A 22,068-nucleotide genomic window follows, 5' to 3' on the forward strand; every position below is an offset into this window, starting at 1 on the left:
ACACAGCAGCACCACACCCCAGAGCTTCGTAGGGCAGCAGCCCCCAGTTTGGGTTTGAGGGCTGGGTCATCTTTCACAGAGTGCGTTGGGTTGGAAGGGACCTTCAAAGGGCATCTTGCCCAACGCCCCTGCACTCAGCAGGGACACCTCCAGCTACAGCAGGCTGCACAGGTGACTTTGAATGTCTTCAGGGATGGGGTCTCCACCACATCTCCAGGCAATCTGTCCAATATCTCACCACCCTCCTTGTGAAGAGCTTCCTGCTAATCTCCAACCTAAATCTCCCCTACTCCAGCTTCTAACCCCTGCCCCTTGCCCATCCACCACTGGCCCTTCTGAACAGTCCCTCCTCAGCCTTCCTGCCTGTAGCTCCCCTTCAGATATTGAAATGCAGCTCTAAGGTCTCCCTGAAGCCTGCAGAGAGAACAATCCCAACTCCCTCAGCCTATCCTCATAGGACCAGTCTTATCAACCTCACCACTCAGCTTGGTGTCATCTGCAGACTTGCTGGGGGTGCCCTCAGTCTCTCTCTGTCCTTGGTAGAAGATTTTCATAGAATCACAGAATCAACCAGGTTGGAAAAGACCTCAGGGAACATCAAGTCCAACCTATTACCCAATACCTAACACCTCCTGACAGCTAAACCATGGCTTCACATCAAATCCTTTTTTGAACACCTCCAGGGACGGTGACTCCACCACCTCCCTGGGCAGCACATTCCAGTGGCTAATGACTCTCTCTGGGAAGAACTTTCTCCTCACCTCCAGCCTAAACTTCCCCTGGCACAGCTTGAGACTGTGTCCTCTTGTTCTGGTGCTGGGTGCCTGGGAGAAGAGACCAACCCCTTCCTGGCTACAACCACCCTTCAGGTAGTTGTAGAGAGCAATAAGGCCACCCCTGAGCCTCCTCTTCTCCAGGCTAAACAATCCCAGCTCCCTCAGCCTCTCCTCACAGGGCTGTGCTCCAGACCTCTCCCCAGCCTCCTTGCCCTTCTCTGAACACATTCAAGTGTCTCAATGTCCTTCTTAGTTTTTAGGAAGAGACTGTATGGGGTGCTTGGTGCCATGGTTTAGTTGATTAGGTGGTGTTGGGTGATAGGTTGGACTTGATGATCTCAAAGGTCTCTTCCAGCCTGGTCTGGTCTGGTCTGGTCTGGTCTGGTCTATTCTATTCTATTCTATTCTATTCTATTCTATTCTATTCTATTCTATTCTATTTCTATTTCTATTCTATTTCTATTCTACTCTACTCTATTCTATCCTATCCTATCCTACCCTATCCTATCCTACTCTACTCTTAAACTGAGGAGCCCAGAACCGGACACATTGAACAGCCCTTTCCTCCCCCTCATTTCTTTCATTTTGTGCCAAAGCCCCCAGAGAGGAGCCACCTGCAGCCTCTGGTGCCCACTCACCTCTCCCCAGGAGCCCACCACCCAGGTGGTGCAGGGGTGTGTGTTGCAGGGCCGGGTGGTGTTGGGTCGCAAGGTCTCCTCGCAGCGCCCCAGCTCCGGGCAGGTCACCAGCCGCTGCTGCTCCCCCCCGCCGCACGCCTCCGAGCACTGCGGGACACAGCCCACGGGAAGCCATCAGCTCCACGCAGGACACCCATGGCCAGGCCTTGGTGTCGTGAGGAAACACTGCTCAGACACCCTCAGACACACACAGCCAGCCAGCAAGTGGAGTCTCCACACTGCAGCTACCAGCAGGCGGCTTCCCTGGTGCTTGACCCTCGGCCGGGAGGTCCTGCAGAGGCAGCAGGAACCACCAGACCTGCTGCCAAGGATCTGCCGACATTTGGCAGGTGTGGGAAGAGGCCAGCTGAGCCCACTGTCTCCTGCTGCCAATCATGGAGTGGTTTGGGTGGGAAGGGACCTTTCAAGCTCAGTCTTATCCCTCCACAGTCAGCAGGGACAGCTGCAACCAGAGCAGGTTGCTCAGAGCCCCAAACAACCTGACCTGCAATGGCTCCAGGGATGGGGCAGCTCCCACCTCTCTGGGCAGCCTGGGCCAGGCTCTAACAACCCTCAGTGTCAAACATTTCTCCCTTTCCTCCAGGCAGAATCTCCCTCTTTGAGTTCAAACCATCACCCCTTGCCCTGTCACAACAGGGCCTGCTAAAATGACCATGGGGGCTCCTCACTGCAACCCACCTGGCCACCCACTTGCCCAGCTACTGACCATCTGCTCTGGGCAAGCAAGTGCTGGCCCAACTTACTTCCAGGGAGAGAGGAAAGTCAGCTGGGGATGTTGTTGTTGATAACACACCATCCTGGGACAAAACCCCACTGTGATGTCAGGAGTAAAGGGCTGCCCCTCCCCAGCAGCCCCTACCTCTCTCCAGGAGGAGGTGTACCAGTCCAGGCACGGTGTGCTCCGGCAGGGGAGTTGCTCTGGTGGCTTGTAGAGGACAGCCTGGCAGTGGAAGGGTCGTAGGAGCCTCTGGTCTCTGGTGTCAACACAGTGCACATCCCGAACCTTCACCCCGCCGCCGCAGCTCCTGGAGCACTGGGAAATGACACCAGCATCACACTGGGAAAGGGTGACAAGGGCCAATCCCTCCAGCAATGGCAGGTGACCTCAGAGATGATCTGTCCTGGATTGGTTGATACTCAACATCCAAGCTAGACAAAAGTCCACACAGCTCTGAGTCTGCCATTCTGAAAGCTACTGCAACAAGTTCTTCCTGTGTTGGCAGCTGGTGATCCTCAGGCCACCCAGAGCAAGGGAGGTTGGTCCTCACCACTGAACCTACTGGATTCACCCAACCCAGCCACCAACACCCCATGGTGGTACAGGGTGGCCAGGACATATTCAAGAGACTTTCTTCAGACTTTCTCCCTTCCTTCAGGGACTTTCAGCCACTCTTGGCTGAGCTTTTGCAAACTCCTGGCTTTGCAAGCAGCCCAAGAGCAGAGCAAATGAGAAGATTTACAGATGGAGTCACAGACTGAACTGGGTTGGAAGGAACCCTCAAAGGTCATCTTGTCCAACCCCCCTGCACTCAGCAGGGATACCTCCACCTAGACCAGGCTGCTGAGGGCCACACTGACTCTTGAATGTCTCCAGGGATGGGAATTCCACCACAACAGAGCAACCTGTTCCAGTGTCTCACCACCCTCATTGTGAAGAGCTTCTTCCTACCGTCCATCCTAAATCTACCCTGCTCTAGCTTCAAACCCATGGGGGCTCAAGCCCATCCCACAAGCTTACTGTGGGATGAAGATGTTTAAACTCTGTGGCTGCTGCCAATCTACACCACGGGGCAAGAGCACCCCCCCAAAAGCAGGTACAGCTCCAGCCGTGGGGCAGCCACCACCTGCCTTCGGTTCTCCAAGGATGTTTTGGGCCCTCCCCACCCTTCAGAGACCCCCTTTACCTTACTCCAGTTGCCCACACGCCACGAGGAGCAGGGTCTGAGGGAGCACCTCCGAGCTGGGACAGGTTTGTCGGCCGTGGCACAGCCATCGTCGCTGCCGCTGCTGCAGCGCACGCTCCTCCAGATCGCGCCCACGCCGCAGGTGACTGAGCACTGCAACACACCAGCAGGCTTCCTGCCCCTCTCCTCCCCCCCTGCCCCGTGTCCCTGATGCTCTGTGGTAGGCTCTGGCCAAGGATGGAGCCTGGTGGCCCAGCAGAAAGGTCCCTGAGGGACTCGGCTCATCACCGCCTCCATGGTCATCGAGAGGGGTGCCAGGACAACTGGAGGCAGGGCTGTGGGGTGATGTGGAGGAGCTCTCCCAGAGGATGTGCCTGGCATTTCTGGGATGAGGAATCAGCCCCATGGAGAACTTCTCATGGTGAGAGGTTTCCCTCAAACCAGACATATATCAGGGAGGGCTTGGACTGGGGGAAGGAGGAAAATCCTCCTCCATAATCCATTTCATGGAACAACAGAACTATGTTGATTGGAAGAGAGCTTGAAGCTCATGGTGAACTCCAACCATTCCCCCAGCACTGCCAGGTCACCAGCAAACCATGGCCCTCAGCACCACATCCCCACAGCTTTGAAACCCCTCCTGGGACAGGGACTCCACCACTGCCCTGAGCAGGCTGGGCCAAGCTTTCAGTGAACAAATTGTTTCTCATGTCCAACCTAAACCTCCCCTGGGGCAATGTGATGCCTTCTCCCTTCATCTTCCCACTTGTTCTTTGGGAGAAGAGACTAACCCCCACCTGGCTCCAACTTCCTTCCAGGGAGTTGTAGAGAGCCAGAAGGTGTCCTGGACTCAACACATACCTCACTCCAGTTCCCGACCTCCCAGCTGGGCATCACAGTAGCTGCCATGGTGGTCAAAGGCAGAAGCAAAGCCTCCTCCTTCTCCATGTCTTCCTCCTCCCAGAGCAGTGGTGGGACAGGGCTGGGCTGGGGTGCCTCGTGCTCCCCATCACTGAAAGCATAAGTCCGTGGAGCTGCCCACAGTGAGCTGTCTGCTGGCATGGTACTGCTGAGCAGGGCTCCATGGGATGGCTCCTGTGCATGGGGTGACACCAGCTCTGGGTGGTGGGACACCCCCAGGGTCCACCACGCTGAGGGGGACTCAGAGGGTGATTCTCCCACTGGGTAAACAGGAGGGCTGTGAGCTGGGGCCGTGGGCATGGCTGGCACCAGGGCACCTTGCTGGGTGAGACCACTGGAGGTGAGCTGGGTGGCAGGTCCAGGCACAGCAGGGGACAAGGACATGGCAGATGGAAACGCTGTGGTGGCCACCAGGGGGGTTGAGGTCAGGGATGCGGTGGTGTGGAGCTCTGGCTGGTGCCCCACGGGGCCTCCATCAGCACCCATGGGATAGGGACTTGCAGCAGGGTATGTGCCTCCAGCACTGCTTCCCTTCTCCCATCCTGGTCCCTGTGGGGTGGGGAAGGACAGATCTGCCCTCTGTGTCCCACGGGCTCGCTCGTTGGCCACCCACATTGCCTGGGTGCCCACTGTCCTCTCCAGCATCTCTGCCCACCCTTCTGGCTTCGTGGTCTTGGGGGCAGCACCAGTGATGACAAGCCCCATTTCCCTTGAGTCTTCATGGCCTCTCCCCACAGAGCTGGTCCCCCCGTGCTCCTCACTGCTGGTGCCACCTGGCCCCTCCACGCTCACACACTCCTCACCACTGCTCCCCAGCTGTGCGGCAGATGTGGCTGTGCCAGAGCTGCCCCCACCAGTGGGCAGTGGTGGGGAGAGACCAGCTGGGTAAGGAGCCCAAGGAACAAGGTCATGGGCTGGACCATCCTGCCCAGGACCTGTCCTTGTTGGCACAGCTGCAGGGGGTTCCTCCAGGGGTGGGCGGTCATGGCTGTTGGCAGCGCTGTGCCTCGTGGTGCTCTGGGTGGCTGGGTGGTGCTCAGAGGGGGGCACGAACGTTGTGTCCTCCTCACCCATGAAGTTAGGGATGGTGTGTCTGGGAGCAGCTGTCCCCACATCCTCATGGACCACGCTCAGGAGGTCATTCATGGCTAACCCCCCAGGCTCTGCCTCTCCTTTGCTGGGTGTGGGAGCAGAAGCGTTTGCTTTGCTTGCCACCAGAGGGTCCTCGCTTGCTTCTCCACTTGGCTTGACATCAGCAGACACCTCATGGGACCTCTCCACATCGTTGGGGCTCAGCTCTGGCTTCTGGCCCTCACCTTTGGTCTCTTTCTCTGTGAAGGGATAGTAAGAGAGATCCTCATGGAAGTTGATAAAGTTGTAGTCATAGTAAAAATCATCCACAAAGACATTCCCCTGCCTGCTTGAGAAGTCCTCCTCGGGGATGACATTGACGTCATTGGACTCGGGAAGGGTTGGGATTAAGGGGTTAAACTTAGCCATGTGGTTGCTGGGGATGTAATGGATTTCATTAAAGATCTCCCTGCTGGAAGAGCCACTGCCAGACCAGTCCACATTGGCACTGTCCAGCTGCTTCTGGCACGGTGGCAAGGAGCAGATGCTCTCCGTGCTGGGTCTCTCCGCAGGGTCACAAGCGGCTCCGGTGCTGTTGCTGCAGTAGACAGGGCGCCTCTGTGTCCCGTTGCCACACGTGGTGGAGCACTGGGAAGGGAAGAGATGGAGATGTCAGGGATGGGAGCATGGGTGAAGGCAGGAGGAGTGGAGAAGGGGCTGGCAGAGGTGCCACAGTAGTGCTTATGTCCTTTGCCGGTGATCCCCTCTCTGATACTGAGTGGATGCTTGACCATCCCGTTGGTGTAGGGGGGAGGTCCCAGCAGCTCTGTGGGTCCTGAGACATAGAATCACGGAATGGTTTGTGTTGGAAGAGACCTGAAAGTTCCAACACTCTGCCATGGGCAGGGACACCTCCCACTAGACCAGGTTGCTCAAAGCCTCATCCAGCCTGGTCTTAAACACTTCCAGGGATGAGGTCTCCACAATCTCCCTGGGTAACTTGTTCCAGTGTCTCATCACTCTCATAGTTAAGAGCTTCTTCCCAATGTCCAACATAAAGTACTGGTCAATAGTAGGCTGAACATGAGCCAGCAGGGTGCCCAAGTGGCCAAGAAAGCCAATGGCATCCTGGCCTGCATCAGGAACAGTGTGGCCAGCAGGAGCAGGGAGGTCATTCTGCCCCTATGCTCAGCACTGGTGAGGCCACACCTTGAGTCCTGTGTCCAGTTCTGGGTCCCTCAGTTTAGGAAAGATGTTGAATTGCTGGAAGGTGTCCAGAGAAGGGCAACAAAGCTGGGGAGGGGTTTGGAGTACAGCCCTGTGAGGAGAGGCTGAGGGAGCTGGGGTTGCTTAGCCTGGAGAAGAGGAGGCTCAGGGGTGACCTTCTTGCTGTCTGCAACTACCTGAAAGGAGGTTGTAGCCAGGTGGGGGTTGGTCTCTTCTCCCAGGCAAGCAGCACCAGAACAAGAGGACACAGTCTCAAGCTGCGCCAAGGGAGGTTTAGGCTGGATGTTAGGAAGAAGTTCTTCCCAGAAAGAGAGGTTGGCCATTGGGATGTGCTGCCCAGGGAGGTGGTGGAGTCATCATCCCTGGAGGTGTTTAGGAAGAGACTGGATGGGGTGCTTGGTGCCATGGTTTAGTTGATTAGATGGTGTTGGGTGATGGGCTGGACTTGAATATCTCAAAGGTCTTTTCCAACCTGGTCTGGTCTGGTCTGGTCTATTCTATTCTATTCTATTCCATTCCATTCCATTCCATTCCATTCTGTTCTATTCTTCCTTGCTCTAACTCTTTCTCTACCCTTCCCGTGTCATTCTCATCTGTGGCTCAGGGTCCCTTCTACCAGGAGTGGGGAGCAGGAGGTACCAGTCACACCAGTAAGCAGTGTGACTACCAGTCAGATGTACCTCCAGGGCTGTCTCCCTCCCTGCTAGAGGCTATCCCAGTACAGGGTTGGTATTGCAGGGCACTTTGCTCAGGGTGCTCCTTGACCTCCACTCTAGCCAGGAATGATTTTCCCAGGGGATGGCCAGTGTGAAGGCCATTGGGCAAGATGATCTCATAGGTCTTTCCTGTGACCTATCACCATGAATTACATCTCTTCTTCTAGAAGAGAGCTTTCTGGAGCAGGGGATAATAAGATGGGTGTTGTCCTAGTAGGGAAAAGGCAAAGGTCAAGATAGAGCTTTGTGGAGCTCCTCCTCCTCCGCCACCACAATGGCTCCTTTGAGACTGCTCAGTGTAAGAGGAACCCCCAAGCTGGAAAGAGGGACAACAACATTTTCTGCTGGCTAAGTCAATCCTAGGGCTGGTAACATCCCATGTGGGCTGCTGCAGTTTGTGGTGACATGCACAGAGCATTAGTCATGGGCATCAACAAGCCTTGTGCAAGCTGGCCAAGGAGAACAAAGGGTCAACAAGGCAAACAAAGCCAACAGAGGGGATTTCTGCTGAAATCACTGCCCTTTGGATGAAAATGGATGGGCTGAGGAGAGGGCTTGATGCACAGCCACCAGCACATGGAAATGAAGAGGTTAAGGTGGACAGGCAGAGCTGCCAGGCTGGCCAGGGCTCACCTGGAGACATGCTCCTCAGACAATCCAGACTCCTGCACTGTGAGCCTTCCCCATCTTTCCTCAGTCCTCCTGAGGGCCAGGTGCCTCAATGTCACCTGCTCTGCTCCCTCAGCTGGTCCTGGTGGGTTTCCAGGTGAGTGCCCACCCTGTGGGACTTCTCCTCCCTGGTAGGGGCTGTCTAGAGGAGATGCTGACCCAGCAGCCAGATCCTCTGTGCTGTGGCTTCCCTAGCTCTGTATCTCCTGGGCAATGCCAGGTAGGAGCAGAAACAACCCCAGAGGTCAATAAGTCCAACCATTACCCCAGCACTGCCAGGTCACCACCAAACCATGACCCTCAGCACCACATCTCCACAGCTTTGAAGCCCTTCCAGGGATGGGGACTCCACCACTGCCCTGGGCAGGCTGAGCCAGGCCTTCATAGACCTTTTGGGGAAGAAATTGTTCCATATGTCCAACCTAAACCTCCCCTGGGGCAACCTGAGACCATCTCCTCTCATCCTCTCATTTGTTCCTCAGGAGAAGAACCTGGCTCCAACCCCCTTTCATGGAGCTTTCATGGAGCCTCCTTTTCTCCTGGCTCAACAACCCCTGGCCCCTCAGCTGTTCCTCACAAGACCTGTTCTCCAGACCCTTCACCAGCTTCATTTTGGATAACAAACAATACTTCTGAGCACACTGAGAGCTTCACTGGGAAGTCCCTCAAGCTGGATATAGATGGATTTTGGGTCTCCTGCTGAAGGCACCAAGTCCCAGTGGTTAAGCACTTTGTTGGACTACCCAAACCACAAATAACCCCTTTGGCTTTGTGGGCTGCCTGAGCGCTCCTGGTGCCAGACAGGCCCTGCCCAAGGGTCTGCAAGTCCCAAAAAAAGCAACAATCCCTGGTGATTATCACTGAACAGAAGGACCACACTTCTGGGAAGCTCCCAAGCCCCTCAAATTCCACAGAAACATAGGATGGCTTGAGTTGGAAACATCATCAAGCTCCAACCCCCCTGCCATGGGGAGGGACACCTTCCACTAGATCAGGTTGCTGAAAAGTTTCATCCAACTTAGTCTTTAAGACTTCCAGGGATGAGGTGCTCACAGCTTCCCTGGGCAACATGTTCCAGTGCCTTACCACCCTCAAATTTCTCTCCTTACTGCTGGTGGTGGAAATGGAGAAGGATGTGGCCTCCTGATTGAAATGCAAGGACAGAAACCAACAGACATCTCAAACCCTCAAGCACATTTTGCCTGGCCTCTGAGATCTGTTGATGCCCCCACCACGGGGTCTGATGTGACAGATCGGGCTGGCTCTATGCAAGGCATGGAGATGCAAGCCTTAGTTCTGCTTTTAAGCTCTTGCAGCTGTTCCTCAAGCCCTCAAATTGTGGCTTTTGTGGGCCCCTGGAAAAATATTTCTGCCCAGCTCTCGTGCAGCCTTCAAGCTCTCTGCCGGCATTTTTATCCCATTTGTTCCTTAGCAACAAGCTCTGTTCCCAGGAGATCTCATTTCTCTCCCCACATTTGTCTTCAGAACAAACACTTTTTGAAGCCACTGCTGAGATGAGCAACTGTGATTTTTTGCTGGTTCAAACCTCAGCCCATGGTGCAGCTGATCCAGAGGAATACAGAAATAAGCACAGGCCACAGAGGGTGACCACAGCACTGCATCTAGGCTGGGGCTTTTGGGGTCTCTCCTTCTCTTTGAAATCAAAAATGCTTAAAAATGTGATGGCCTCCTTCCATTCCCTGAGAGCATCCCAGAATCCCAGCATGGTAGGGGTTGGAAGGAACCTCTGGAGATCATCCAGCTCAAACCCCCTTCCAAAGCAGGAAGGGCCAGGGGGGGTTGGAAGCTCTCCAGAGAAGGAGACTCCACAACCTCTCTGGGCTCCAGCACTCTCACACCAAACAAGTTTCTCCACATGGTCACCTAGAACCTCCTGGCTTCCCAGTCCTGCCCATTGCCCCTTGTCCTGCCACTGAGCACCACTGAGAAGAGCCCAGCCCCATTCTCTTGCTCCCCATCCTTTAGCTCTTGCTGAGCACTGAGCAGATCCCCTCTCAGGCTGCTCTTCTCCAGGCTCAACAGCCCCAGGGCTCTCAGCCTTTCCTCCTCACAGAGATGCTCCAGGCCCCTCAGCACCTTCCCAGCCTCCACTGGACTCTCTTTAGCAGTTTCCTGTCTCTCTTGAACTGGGGAGCCCAGAGCTGGACCCAAGACTCCAGCTGTAGCCTCAGGAAGTAGGGCAGAGTAGAGAGGGAGAGAACCTCCCCTGACCTGCTGGCCACACTCATCTTTGTACACCCCAGGAGACCATTTGCCTTCTTGGCCCCAAGGCCATACATCTGGCTCATAAGCCACTCACCACTGTGAGAGGTCTCTGCCTCTGCCCACCCCTGCAGCAGAGCTGGGACAGCTCTGTCCAAGAACCAGGGAGCTGGTGCCTACTGGCCAGCACACCCATGCCTGACTGGCCTCCAACACCACATCCTTAGCTGGCAAGAAACTTCTTTAAGGCTTCTGCCAAAACAAAGAGGAAGACTTGTGCTGGGAAAAGTGCTGAAGGTCTTTTGGTTCTGCCCTTCCTGCACGAAGCATGGAACATGGCCATCACCCTGACTGAGTGAGCAACAAGGTTTGGAGAAGATGAGGCAGAGAGCTCAACGCTCCTTCCTCACCCTAAGACCTCCTCATGCCATGAAATTCCCATCCCCATGAGCTGCTGTTACACCATGGGCCCATGTAACCCAGCTATGAATGGTCCTTGCAAGCTGGAGGACATCCATCACTGCTGAGCAGGTTGAAGCTGTCTGGGAGGACTTTATCCCAGCTCCCCCCAAGCTTTGAAGAGACACTAGGACCTCCCCAGGGCCCCTTCTCACCTCAGACCAGTTCCCTACTGCCCACTGGGAGGGACAGGGGACCTCTGGATGACAGGGGGCGGTGGCCTCCGGCTTGGGGAGGTGCTGGCAGTCAGCGTGCTGCAGCGCCCTCTGCTCGTCCAGCCCCACGCTCTGGATGCACAGCACCGTCCTCCTCATCAGCCCCGACCCGCCGCAGCTGGCCGAGCACTTCTGCCACTCTCCGACCCACCACCTGGGGAGAGGGCAAAGGGAAAGGTCTCAGCTGGAGCAAGAGGCCAGGAGCCAGCCCTGGCCTCTGTCCCACCACGCTGAGCACTGCAGGGGTTAGCACCACCAACCAAGAGGCAGTTGGGGCCAGGAGATGTACATGAGATGCTCCTGCAGCCTGTAGCCAAGCAGGGCTCAGGGTCATAGGGCAATGAGGATCCCAACTCTGGCTTCAGCTCAGGGGTAGGGTGCCCAGAACAAAGGTCAGGGATCCCAGAACCCCAGCGTGGTAGGGTCTGGAAGGGACCTCTGGAGATCACCCACTTCAACCTCCATACTCAAGCAGGGGCACCCACAGCAGCTTGCCAAGCATCACAATGACCAGGTGGGATTGGAAGCTCCCCAGAAAAGGAGACTCCATTCCTCTCTGGGCAGCCTGCTCCAGGGCTCTGGCACATCCAGGGCTGGGTTAGTGCCCATGTCACATGGGATGGTCATTTGCACAGCAGCAGAGGGGCTCCAGGCCTTGCTAGGATGATGCCTTCCCATGAGACTCATGGTCTGCAGATAAACATCACACTGCAGTGCTTGGGCAACCATGGGCTTTGCTCCCATGGACCAACACAGGGTCTGGGAGCCCTTCTCAAGCACAGTGGAGAGGAGAGGTTCAAACCCAGGGTGCAAATATGTGCACATGGCCCTGTGCAGCTGCAGCAACCAGGATCCCAGCAACTCTTCAGGGCAGGAGTTGAAGCTGAAGAGCCTTGCTGAGAGGGGGTGAGGGGCAGAGCCATCAGACCTGGCTGGGCAGGGCTCCTCACTGCAGGTCCTCTGCTTGTCATCAGGGCGGGTGAGGGCATCACAGTAGCGCTCCTCCACGATGCCAGCCAGCTTCTCCACACAGTGCACCACCTGCCGCTGCACCCCTGGGGACACGGGCAAGGGCTGGCATGGGGATGGGCACCAACCTGCCTGACTCACTCCTCTGCTTCCCCTCTGCTCTGGAAGCCAAGCACCCAAACCTTGCAAGGTTTCAAATGCAAACAAGTGCCCTCAGCTTCTGTCCTCCTCACTTTCCCATGCCACATAGAATCAGAGAATTGTCAGGGTTGGAAGGGACCTCAAGGCTCAGCCAGTTCCAACCCCCCTGCCATGGGCAGGGACACCTCACACTGCAGCAGGTTGCTCACAGCCACATCCAGCCTGGCTGCAAAACCCTCCAGGGATGAGGCTTCTACCAGCTCCCTGGGCAACCTGTGCCAGTGTCTCCCCACCCTCATGGGGAAGAACTTCTTCCTAACATCCAGTCTGAATCTACCATTTCTAGTTTTGCTCCATTCCCCCTAGTCCTATCCCTACCTGACATCCTAAAACGTGAGAGAATACTACATGGCTTGTGGCAACCCATAGCCAAGAGCTCTCAGCCCAGATGGCAACTCCTACCACACCACAACCCTCCTGCTCCAAGCAGGGACCCACACCTATCTCCCTGGAACAGGCAGGAGGCATCTCCTGTCACCCCGCACCACCCAAGGAAGCATGAAGTTCTTTGAATGTCTTTTTTTGGCTGGCAGATGCTCTTGAGGAAGCACTCACTGGTCCCAGCTTCTCCCCTGGCATCATGCCTGGACTGTCCCACTCCATGAGACATCCCAAAAGCTGCTCCAGGCTCCCCAGGATGCCTGGCCAGTGGCACAGCAGAGTGGGAAGAGGGAGAAGCAAGTGTCCAACACTACAGGAGAGCACAGGATCCTGAGGCTCAGCCTGCACTGGGCACCTTCCCAGTGCACTGGGCACTTTTGTGCCTGGAAATGATGCCCCCCAGTGAGGCTCATCCAGGCAGGGGATCAACCTCTCCATACTCCTTGGACTTCTCTAAAGCTTTTCTGTCTCCATCACCCCGATGTTGAGGACCACCCAGTGGTAACACAACCCCAAGCAAGAAGCTGACAAAGCTCCCTGGAGGTCTGTTGGGCAAGAGCAGTAGGGGCACCAACAGTGGTGACCTCAGCAGATGTTGCCTTTCACCTCCCCTTAAAAACCTCCAGGGATGGGGTTTCTATCACCTCCCTTCCAGTGTCTCACTGCCCTCACAGTAAAGAATTTCCTCCTAACATCCAACCTGAATCTACCCATTTCTGTTTCAAGACCTCCTGAAACCAAAGACCCAGGGATTCCTAAAGCTTCCACACAAACCCAGGGATGCTCTGCCCGCTGTGCTCCTGCAGGGTGAGCGAGCAAGGCCTCACCAGTGCCACAGGTGGCCGTGCAGGTGGTCCAGGAGCCGAAGCGCCAGAGGAACTCAGCCTGCTGGATCTCGTTCTGGCTGTCCGCCGGGCGCTGGATGGTGTACTGGTACCGCACCCCCGGGTTGGTCTCCTGGAACAGAAGCTGTGGGCACACAAGGGGTGGTCAAGGAGGTGGCTAGTACACAGCATCACAGGATGTTAGGGGTGGGAAAGGACCTCTGACAATCATCAAATCCAACCCCCGCTGCCAGAGCAGGGCCATAGAATCCAGCACAGGTCGCACAGGAACACATCCAGGTGGGTCTTGAAAGTCTCCAGAGAAGGAGACTCCACAACCCCTCTGGGCAGCCTGTTCCACTGCTCCCTGACAGTAAACTTCTTCCTCATGTTGAGGTGGAACTTCCTGCGCTGTAGTTTACATCTATTGCTCCTTGTCCTGTCACAGGGCACAAGTGAGCAGAGGCTGTCCCTGCCTTCCTGACATCCAGCCCTCAGATATTTATAAACCCTTCTTAAATCCCCTCAGGGCAGTCCAGGTTGGCCATTGCACCCCAGAGGCTGTTCAGGAGGTAACAACCTGCCTAGCATGGCCATGAAGACATCACTCCACACCCAGCTCCATCCCAAGGCTGCTTTTGTCCCCTGGCACTCCTGCTGGTGATTCACAGATTTATTCATAGAATGGTTCAGGTTGGAAGGGACCTTAAAGACCATCCAGTTCCAAACCCCAAGCCAAGGGCAGGGACATCCTCCACTAGACCAGGTTGCTCAAGGCTTCATCCAACCTGGCCTGGAACACCTCCAGGGACTGGGCAAGTTGACACAAGTCCTACCCCTCCCCCCCCCCAGCACCTCCTACTCCAGGCTGGGCAGAGGCTGGAGCTCAACCTTGTTTTTCTTACCCTAAGCACTCCCATTATAGTGCCAAAAGCTTTGTTGTTCTTGGAGCTTTGGTGGGGCCCGGGGCCTCTTGCCAAAACCTCTCAGTGAACATTGAAAGGTTTCTGCCAAAAGGTTTTAATTATGTTATGGATCCCAGAAAATCATTTGCGGGTGCTGAGCACACCACCGCTCCCATTAACAGCAGCACTTGGCAGCAGAGGAGCTGCCAGAGGATCCTACTCATATTTCATCTGGAGCCTCTGCTGAAGAGCTGCAAAGATGAAGACTTTGGCTGCTCAGTGTGGCTGGGCTCCAAGGTGAGCCTCTGCACGGGGGCTGGTGCTCAGGAAGCGTGAGTAAGGAAGGCTGTGACTTACTGTGACTAGCTGTGACTGCGAGGGACAGGAGGGCCCTGCAGGTCCATGGGGTGGACGCACCTCCATGGTGGTCACTGCCTCTGTGGCAAGCTTTGCACCACAAGGAATTTCACAGGATCATAGAAGGGGTTGGAAAGGGACTTTTAAAGCTCATCCAGTCCAACCCCACTGCAGCCTGCAGGGACAGCTGCAACCAGAGCAGCTTGCTCAGGGCACCAAACAACCTGACCTGCAATGGCAGCTCCCAGCTCTCTGGGCAGCCTGGAACAGGCTCTCACCACCCTCAGGGTCAAACATTTCTCCCTTCTCCCCAGTCCCTCTTTTAGTTTCAAATCATCACTCCTTGTCCTGTCACAACAGGCCCTGCTCAAAAGTCTGTCCCCAGCTTTCTGATCAGCCCCTTTAAGACCCAAAGGGCCCCAAGAAGGGTCTCCACCTGATGTGCAGAAGATGACTACAAGCTGACATTTCCAGATGTTTGGAAGGATTTCAAACGTTCTTTTTGGATTTTTACCTCCTGCCTCAAGGGCTTTTGTGAGCAAGCAGATGCAGCACCCTGGGAGACATCACTTGGGTTTGCACCATGGAGCAGGACCCACAAGTGCACCTCACCGTGGCACTGCTGAGGGCTGCTGCTGGGCCACCGTCTCCCACCACCATGTCTCCCAGCTCCCACCACTTCCACCAGTTGCTCCAGCCCTGCCAGAAGCACCGCAGGCTCCTCCCCTGCTCTTGAGAAGATACAGGAAAGACCTCAGGAAGGGTCTCTTTCTCCTCACACTGTCCCTCTGGGTAAACATTTGGAGGAATGCTGCAGAGGGGTCAGGCTCAGCTGGAAGTGGCATGGGCTGGAAAAGCTCCTTGGGCCAGCGGTGTGTGGTCACTGCTCCCAACACTGGCTCCTGGAGAAATGTGGCCCCATCCCTTGGATGGCAGCAAAGTGTTGTGAGGGACCGCAGCAGCTCTGCCCCGGGTGGGAAGGCAGAAGACCTGGCAGCTCTGTCCCTCTGGTCCCCAGCACACACCTCAACCACCAGCAGAGCCCAGCCCATACCTGGATCCACACGGGCTCTACAGTGGGCCCCGGGGAGGTGAGGTTCTCCCAGTTCCCTGTCCTCTTGTAGGTGAAGGTGGTCCCTGCCACCCTGTAGTCCCCGTTCCACTGGATGGTCCAACCGCCGTTCAGGAAATACTTCTCCGGGTCCTCGCTCCGCAGGGCCAGGAAATTCCCAGCCTCGGCAACCTCTTCGATCCGGATCTCCCGGGCTCCCACGGGGATAATCCCAATGTCCACGTACCCTGGGAACGGAACCGGGAGCTGAGCCTTTGAGGAGTCAAAGATGTCACTGGCCGACGGTAGGCTGAACATGAGCCTGCAGTGTGCCCAGGCAGCCAGGAGGGCCAATGGCATCCTGGCCTGCATCAGGAACACTGTGGCCAGCAGGAGCAGGGAGGTCATTGTGCCCCTGTACACTGCACTGGTTAGGCCACACCTTGAGTCCTGTGTCCAGTTCTGGGCCCCTCAGTTTAGGAAGGAGGTTGACTTGCTGGAGGGAGCAAAGTTGGTGAGGAGTTTGAAACACAAGCTCTATGAGGAGAGACTGAGGGAGCTGGGGTTGCTTAGCCTGGAGAAGAGGAGGCTCTTCTTGCTCTCTACAACTACCTGAAGGGAGGTTGTAGCCAGGTGGAGGTTGGTCTCTTCTCCCAGGCAAGCAGCACCAGAACAAGAGGACACAGTCTCAAGCTGTGCCAGGGGAAGTTTAGGCTGGAGGTGAGGAGAAAGTTCTTCACAGGGAGAGTGATTGCCCATTGGAATGGGCTGCCCAAGGAGGTGGTGGAGTCACCATCATTGGAGGTGTTCAGGAGGAGACTTGATGGGGTGCTTGGTGCCATGGTTTAGTTGTTTAGGTGGGTTGGATTGGTTGATAGGTTAGACTCGATGATCTTGAAGGTCTCTTCCAACCTGGTTTAATCTATTCTATTCTATGTGGCACAGAGGAGATCCACCACCTGGGGTGGGATGATGGGTTACACCCATCCTGGAAGCAGGGGGGGAGGGCTTGTGAGAGCACTGCCCTCCCTGCAGGGGGGTTTCCCCCTGGGAAACTAAATTAATCTGTTCCACTCCCCCTCCCTGTCCAGCAAGCCTATAAAAAGGAGGACACTGCAGTCATGTGGTTCTCTTGGCCTCTGTCTTTGCCTGGATGAGAGGACTGCTGGCTCCCTGCTTCTCTGCCAGGTGGTCCTCCCTGCTACACCCACATCTTTGCAAAGGACTGGTTTTGTATCTCATATTTCTCTTTTTTCCCATCCATCCTTGTTCCTTACCCTTGTGAACCCTACCTGTTATTGTTTTATAGATAGATAGATAGATATAAATATAGATATAAGATATATATATATATATTGTTTAAAGAAAATTCTTTACCTCTCTACTTCCAAGCCAAATCCAAATTATTTCTTGGTGGATTTAGTCATGAGGTGTTGGGTGACAGGTTGGACTTGATGATCCCTGAGGTCTTTTCCAACCTTACTGATTCTAGGAATCTATGATTTGCTCCTTTCCTTTCTTTTCCTCTCTATTTTAGGCTGGATGTTAGGAAGAAGTTCTATACAGAGAGAGTGATTGCCCATTGGAATGGGCTGCCTGGCAAGGTGGTGGAATCACCATCACTGGAGGTGTTCAGGAGGAGACTTGATGGGGTGCTTGGTGCCATGGGTTAGTTGTATAGGTGGTGTTGGATTGGTTGATGGGTTGGACATGATGATCTTGAAGGTCTCTTCCAACCTGGTTTATTCTATTCTATTCTATTCTATTGGGAAAGAGGAGGGGGGAGCAGGGGAGGGATTCTCAGCCTTGCCCCCATTTGAGCCCTTAAGTCCCAGTTAAGGCTCAAACCATCACAGGTGGGTGCTGCTGTCCCCTGGGCGCCAGCCCCATGCCAATCTTTACACCTTGTGGTGGTAGTTCAAGGCTGTGCCTAGAAAAATTCTCCACAGGTCTTGAGCAGAAAGTGATAGAATGTCAATAAATCACCGCTGGGTGCCAAAGGAAAGGAGTGATAAGGTCTAAATACTCCCATTGGGCAGAGAACTATCAGGAACTTAGATTTGTAAACTCTCTTCCTCTCTTTTTGCCTCCTCCTCTCTGGCAGATAGCAGTTCCTGGCTTGCTGCTGGCTTTGCTGACCTTGGCTGTGTTCTTTGTTGTGGTTAAGTAACTAACAGCAACTCTCTGCTCCTTCTCTTGTCCTGTGTACAGGGGGAGGGAAGGGAGCAGGAAGGGGGAAGCTATTGGTACCCCCCCGGTTTTGTCCTGGGGAGGGTTTCTTGTGTTGTTTATAAGTTGTACATATATGCAAATATTACCTATTTTATATATATTCATTGCATTCCATATTTCTAGATGGTAGTTGTAGAATCAGAGAATTGTCAGGGTTGGAAGGGACCTCAAGGATCAGCCAGCTCCAACCCCGCTGCCATGGGCAGGGACACCTCACACTACAGCAGGTTGCTCACAGCCACATCCAGCCTGGCCTTAAAACCCTCCAGGGATGAGGCTTCCACCACCTCCCTGGGCAACCTGTGCCAGTGTCTCACCACCCTCCTGGGGAAGAACTTCTTCCTAACATCCAACCTGAATCTACCCATTTCTAGTTTTGTTCCACTCCTCCTAGTCCTATCACTCCCTGACACCCTAAAAAGTCCCTCCCCAGCTTTTCTGTAGCCCACTTCAGATACTGGAAAGCCACAATTAGGTCTCCTCAGAGCCTTCTCTTCTCCAGACTGAAAAACTCCAACTCCCTCAGTCTGTCCTCATAGCAGAGGAACTCCAGCCCTCTGCTCATCCTCATGGCCCTTCTCTGGACACATTCCAACACCTCCAGACCCTTCCTGTAATAGGGGCTCCAGAACTGGACACAGTACTCCAGGTGGGGTCTCACCAGAGCAGAGTAGAGGGAGTGCTTGTAAATACAGCTTCATTTGCTTTCTAACTGAGCTGGTCTGGCAATGTTATGTTGGGGGGTGGGGTGCAATTCCAACCCACCACACTTACCCAGCCCCTCACTGTCCTCAAAGGTCTTCTTGACGGTGTGGCAGGTGGAACCATCCCCATGGCAGACCCCACACCGGTCCTCCACCGCGTTGGAGTCGATCTCGTAGTCACAGCCCACATTCTGCAAGGTAGCTCAGTTGGTCACCTGTGTCCCCACATCACCCCAACTGCCCACCATGCCATCAGCCACCAACAGAATGCCAGGCTGGAAGGGACCCCAAGGATCAGCTGGGGTCAACCTTTCTAGGTTAGTGGAGTTGAAATGAGCTGGCCCAGCTCCCTGCCAAGATGGGTCTTGAAACTGACGAGTGTAGGGGAATTCACTGCTGCATTTGGGAGGTGATTCCAACACCAGTGTGGGAGGAACAAGGGAGAGGACTAGTCTGGGTCCTCAGCAGTGGAAAATAAGGAAGTTGGGTGTGAGAGAGGGGCAAGCTGGGGTCTTTTTACAGATGCTAGGACTGGATGATCTTCAGAGGTCCCTTCTAACTGCCACCATGCTGGGATTCTGTGACAAATTCCAGGTCAGACCCATGGCCACACTCAGGATGTAGGGCTGAGCTGAGTGTCCTCTCAAAGATTCCCAGCGTGGCAAGGGTTGGAAGGGATCCCTGGAGATCACCCAGTCCAGCCCCACTGCTAGAGCAAAGGCACCCACAGCAGCTTGCCCAGCATCACAATGGCCAGGGGGGTTTGGAACCTCTCCAGAAAAGGAAACTCCACAACCTCTCTGGGTAGCCTGCTCTGGGACTTCAGCACCCTCATACCAAAGAATTTTCTCCTCCTTTTCAGATGGAACCTCCTGGGCTCCAGTTTGTGCTCATTGCCCCTTGTCCTGTCCTCGGGCACCACTGACAAGAGTCTGGCTCCATCCTCTTGCCCCCCACCCTTTAAGTCTTGCTGAGCATTGAGCAGATCCCCTCTCAGGCTGCTCTTCCCCAGGCTCAACAGCCCTCCATGTCTCTCAGCCTTTCCTCCTCACAGAGATGCTCCAGGCTCCTCAACACGCTCACATCCCCTTCCCTACCCCTGACCTTATTTCCAAGTGGAGCCTCCCTCCCTCCCTCCCTCCCTCCCTCCCTCTCCCCAGCCCATCGGTTCGAGTCAGCGGGGCCAGCGTGCCCGACGCCCACCTCCGTTTCCCTGAGCAGAGGGGTGGTGCTTGGGCCCCTTGCCCGGGAGGAGGTGTGCAGGGCCCCACCTTGCAGATGCCGTTGATGCAGACGTCGCGGCTGGCGTTCATCTCGTAGCAGGGCGTCCCGTCGATGACGGCGTCCCGCAGCTTCTCCGCAAAGTACTCATCCTCGGGCCGGCAGTGCAGCTCGCAGGGGTTAACTGGGGAACCCAACCCGCAGCAGCTCAACCCCAGCAAGCTGGAGGCCACAACACCAGCTCCCCAAAAACACCCCCCAAAACTCCACCCCCCTCTGCAAGCCCAGCCACGACTTAAAGACACAGGTTCACAGGTTGCATCGCCTTGGAAGGGACCTTCAAAGGGCATCTTGCCCAATCCCCCTGCGCTCAGCAGGGACATCTCCAACTACAGCAGGCTGCTCAGAGCCCCATCAAGTTTGACTTTCAATGTCTCAACCACCTCTCTGGGCAACCTGCTCCAGTGTCTCACCACCCTCATTGTGAAGAACTTCCTCCTGAAGTCCAACCTAAAACTTCCCTGCTCCAGTCCTGAACCACTGCCCCTTGTCCTCCCCCCACAGGGCCTTCTGAACAGTCCCTCCCCAGCCTTCCCACTTCAGATACTGAAATGTAGCTTTAAGGTCTTCCCAGAGCCTTCTCTTCTGCAGGCTGAACAGCCCCAGCTCTCTCAGCCTGTCCCATGGGAGAGGTGCTCCAGCCTTCTGATCATCTTTGTAGCTCCTCTGGCCCCTCTCCAGCAGGTCCATGTCTCTCTGGTGTTGAGGGGCCCATAGCTGGACACAGCACTGTAGGTGAGGTCTCACCAGAGCAGAAGGGCAGGCTCACCTCTCTCCATCTGCTGGCTATGCTGCTTTTGAAGCAGCCCAGGATGCCATTGGCCTTCTGGCCTGCCAGTGCCCACAGCTGTCTTATGCCCAGCTTCTCACCCACCAGCACCCCCAAGTCCTTTTCTGCAGGGTTGCTCTCAACCTCCTCATCCCCCAGCCTGGATTGGTACTGGGGACTGTCCTGACCCAGGTGCAAGCCTTGGTCTTATTGAATCTCATGAGATTCTCCTCAGCCCACCTGTCCAGGTCCATCTGGATGACACCCATCCTGTCCTCCAGACTTACCAACCTCACCACTCAGCTTGGTTGTCATCTGCAAACTTGCTGAGGGTGCCCTCAGTCTCACTGCCTGTGTCACTGATGAGGTAACAGCACTGACTGCAAGGCCAATCTTATGGACACCAACAGCAAGACCAAGCTGTTGGGAAGACCCTCTTGAAGAAGAAGATGGCTCCTCTGCTGTGCTATTTCAGGTTTGCTTCATGCATGAGCTAAAAAAAAGGCTTTTATCCACCCTCCAACCTGATATGCAATGTGATATCTTCCTCCAATTCTGCTCATGATTGAACTCATATTAATCTCAGCAAGGTTAATATAGATACCTGCTCCTATGGGCTTCTGGACCTTGCTGGTGCAACTTCACAAGACACCACTGCAGGGACAAAGATCTTCCTATAGAAAATCCACTGCAGGATTTGGGCACAAGAGCAAATGGGTTTGGCATGAAGCTCAATTAATTGAGGCTCACATGTGTTGGTTCTTCTCCCACTGAAACTAATGCCTTCCTGTGTGACCTGCACTAGATTCCCTGATCCAGCTCTGGCAGGGGGCTGAGACTTGATGGTCTCCAGAGGTCCCTTCCAACTCCTAACATCCTGCGAGCCTGTGACCCTCTTCTGGGTTTCTCTGTAGGCTATGCCTTGGGACTCACTGTTGTTGGGCACTGGTGTCCACTTGTAGAGCTTCCCTTTGTAGGGCATGGGGTTGAAGCGGCTGCACTGGACCTGGCGGAAGGAGGGCTTGTCGGGGGGACATGGCTTGACGTTGCAGATCCGGAACCGCTTCCGCTCCCCCAGGCAGTACCTGCCCCCGTACTTGGGCCTGGGAGAGGGAGAGCAGAGAGTCACACAAGGGCTAGGGTTGGAAGAGATCACAGAATCTGAGGTGGTCTGGCTTAAAAGTTAGTGCTGGGGGGAAATTTCAACCCACCACACCAGGTTGGAAAAGACCTCGGAGATCACCAAGTCCAACCTATCACCTAATACCTAACACCTCCTGACATCTAAACCATGCCTCCAAGTGCCACATCCAATCCTGTTTTGAACACCTCCAGGGACAGTGACTCCACCACCTCCCTGGGCAGCACATTCCAGTGGCCAATTACTCTTTCTGTGAAGAACTCTCTGGGAAGAAATTATTCCTCACATCCAACCTGAACCTCCCCTGGGGCAAACTGAAGCTGTTTCCTCTTGTTCTGTCTCTTGTTGCATGTGAGAAGAGACTAACCTCCACT

At 55.0% G+C, this 22,068-nt stretch overlaps 1 protein-coding gene across 2 annotated transcripts in view; it reads right to left on the bottom strand.

The window, feature by feature from the left end:
- The window catches only part of ADAMTS7 (ADAM metallopeptidase with thrombospondin type 1 motif 7), a 54,632-nt gene that overhangs the window by 12,150 nt on the left and 20,414 nt on the right, over positions 1-22,068 (bottom strand). For both annotated transcript variants that reach the window (XM_068143587.1, XM_068143585.1), the window contains exons 12-22: positions 21,487-21,656; positions 19,775-19,908; positions 18,574-18,694; positions 15,571-15,815; positions 13,258-13,399; positions 11,808-11,934; positions 10,820-11,033; positions 4,240-6,018; positions 3,379-3,531; positions 2,334-2,507; positions 1,415-1,561 (exon numbers count right to left, since the gene is read on the bottom strand). In XM_068143587.1, the coding sequence (XP_067999688.1) occupies positions 1,415-1,561; positions 2,334-2,507; positions 3,379-3,531; positions 4,240-6,018; positions 10,820-11,033; positions 11,808-11,934; positions 13,258-13,399; positions 15,571-15,815; positions 18,574-18,694; positions 19,775-19,908; positions 21,487-21,656 (3,406 nt within the window). The remainder of the gene's footprint in view (positions 1-1,414; positions 1,562-2,333; positions 2,508-3,378; positions 3,532-4,239; positions 6,019-10,819; positions 11,034-11,807; positions 11,935-13,257; positions 13,400-15,570; positions 15,816-18,573; positions 18,695-19,774; positions 19,909-21,486; positions 21,657-22,068) is intronic.

Source organism: Melanerpes formicivorus, unplaced genomic scaffold (assembly GCF_026170545.1).
Source record: "Melanerpes formicivorus ecotype bairdi unplaced genomic scaffold, bMelFor1.0.p_v2 SCAF_10, whole genome shotgun sequence".
Taxonomy (NCBI): Eukaryota; Metazoa; Chordata; class Aves; order Piciformes; family Picidae; genus Melanerpes; species Melanerpes formicivorus.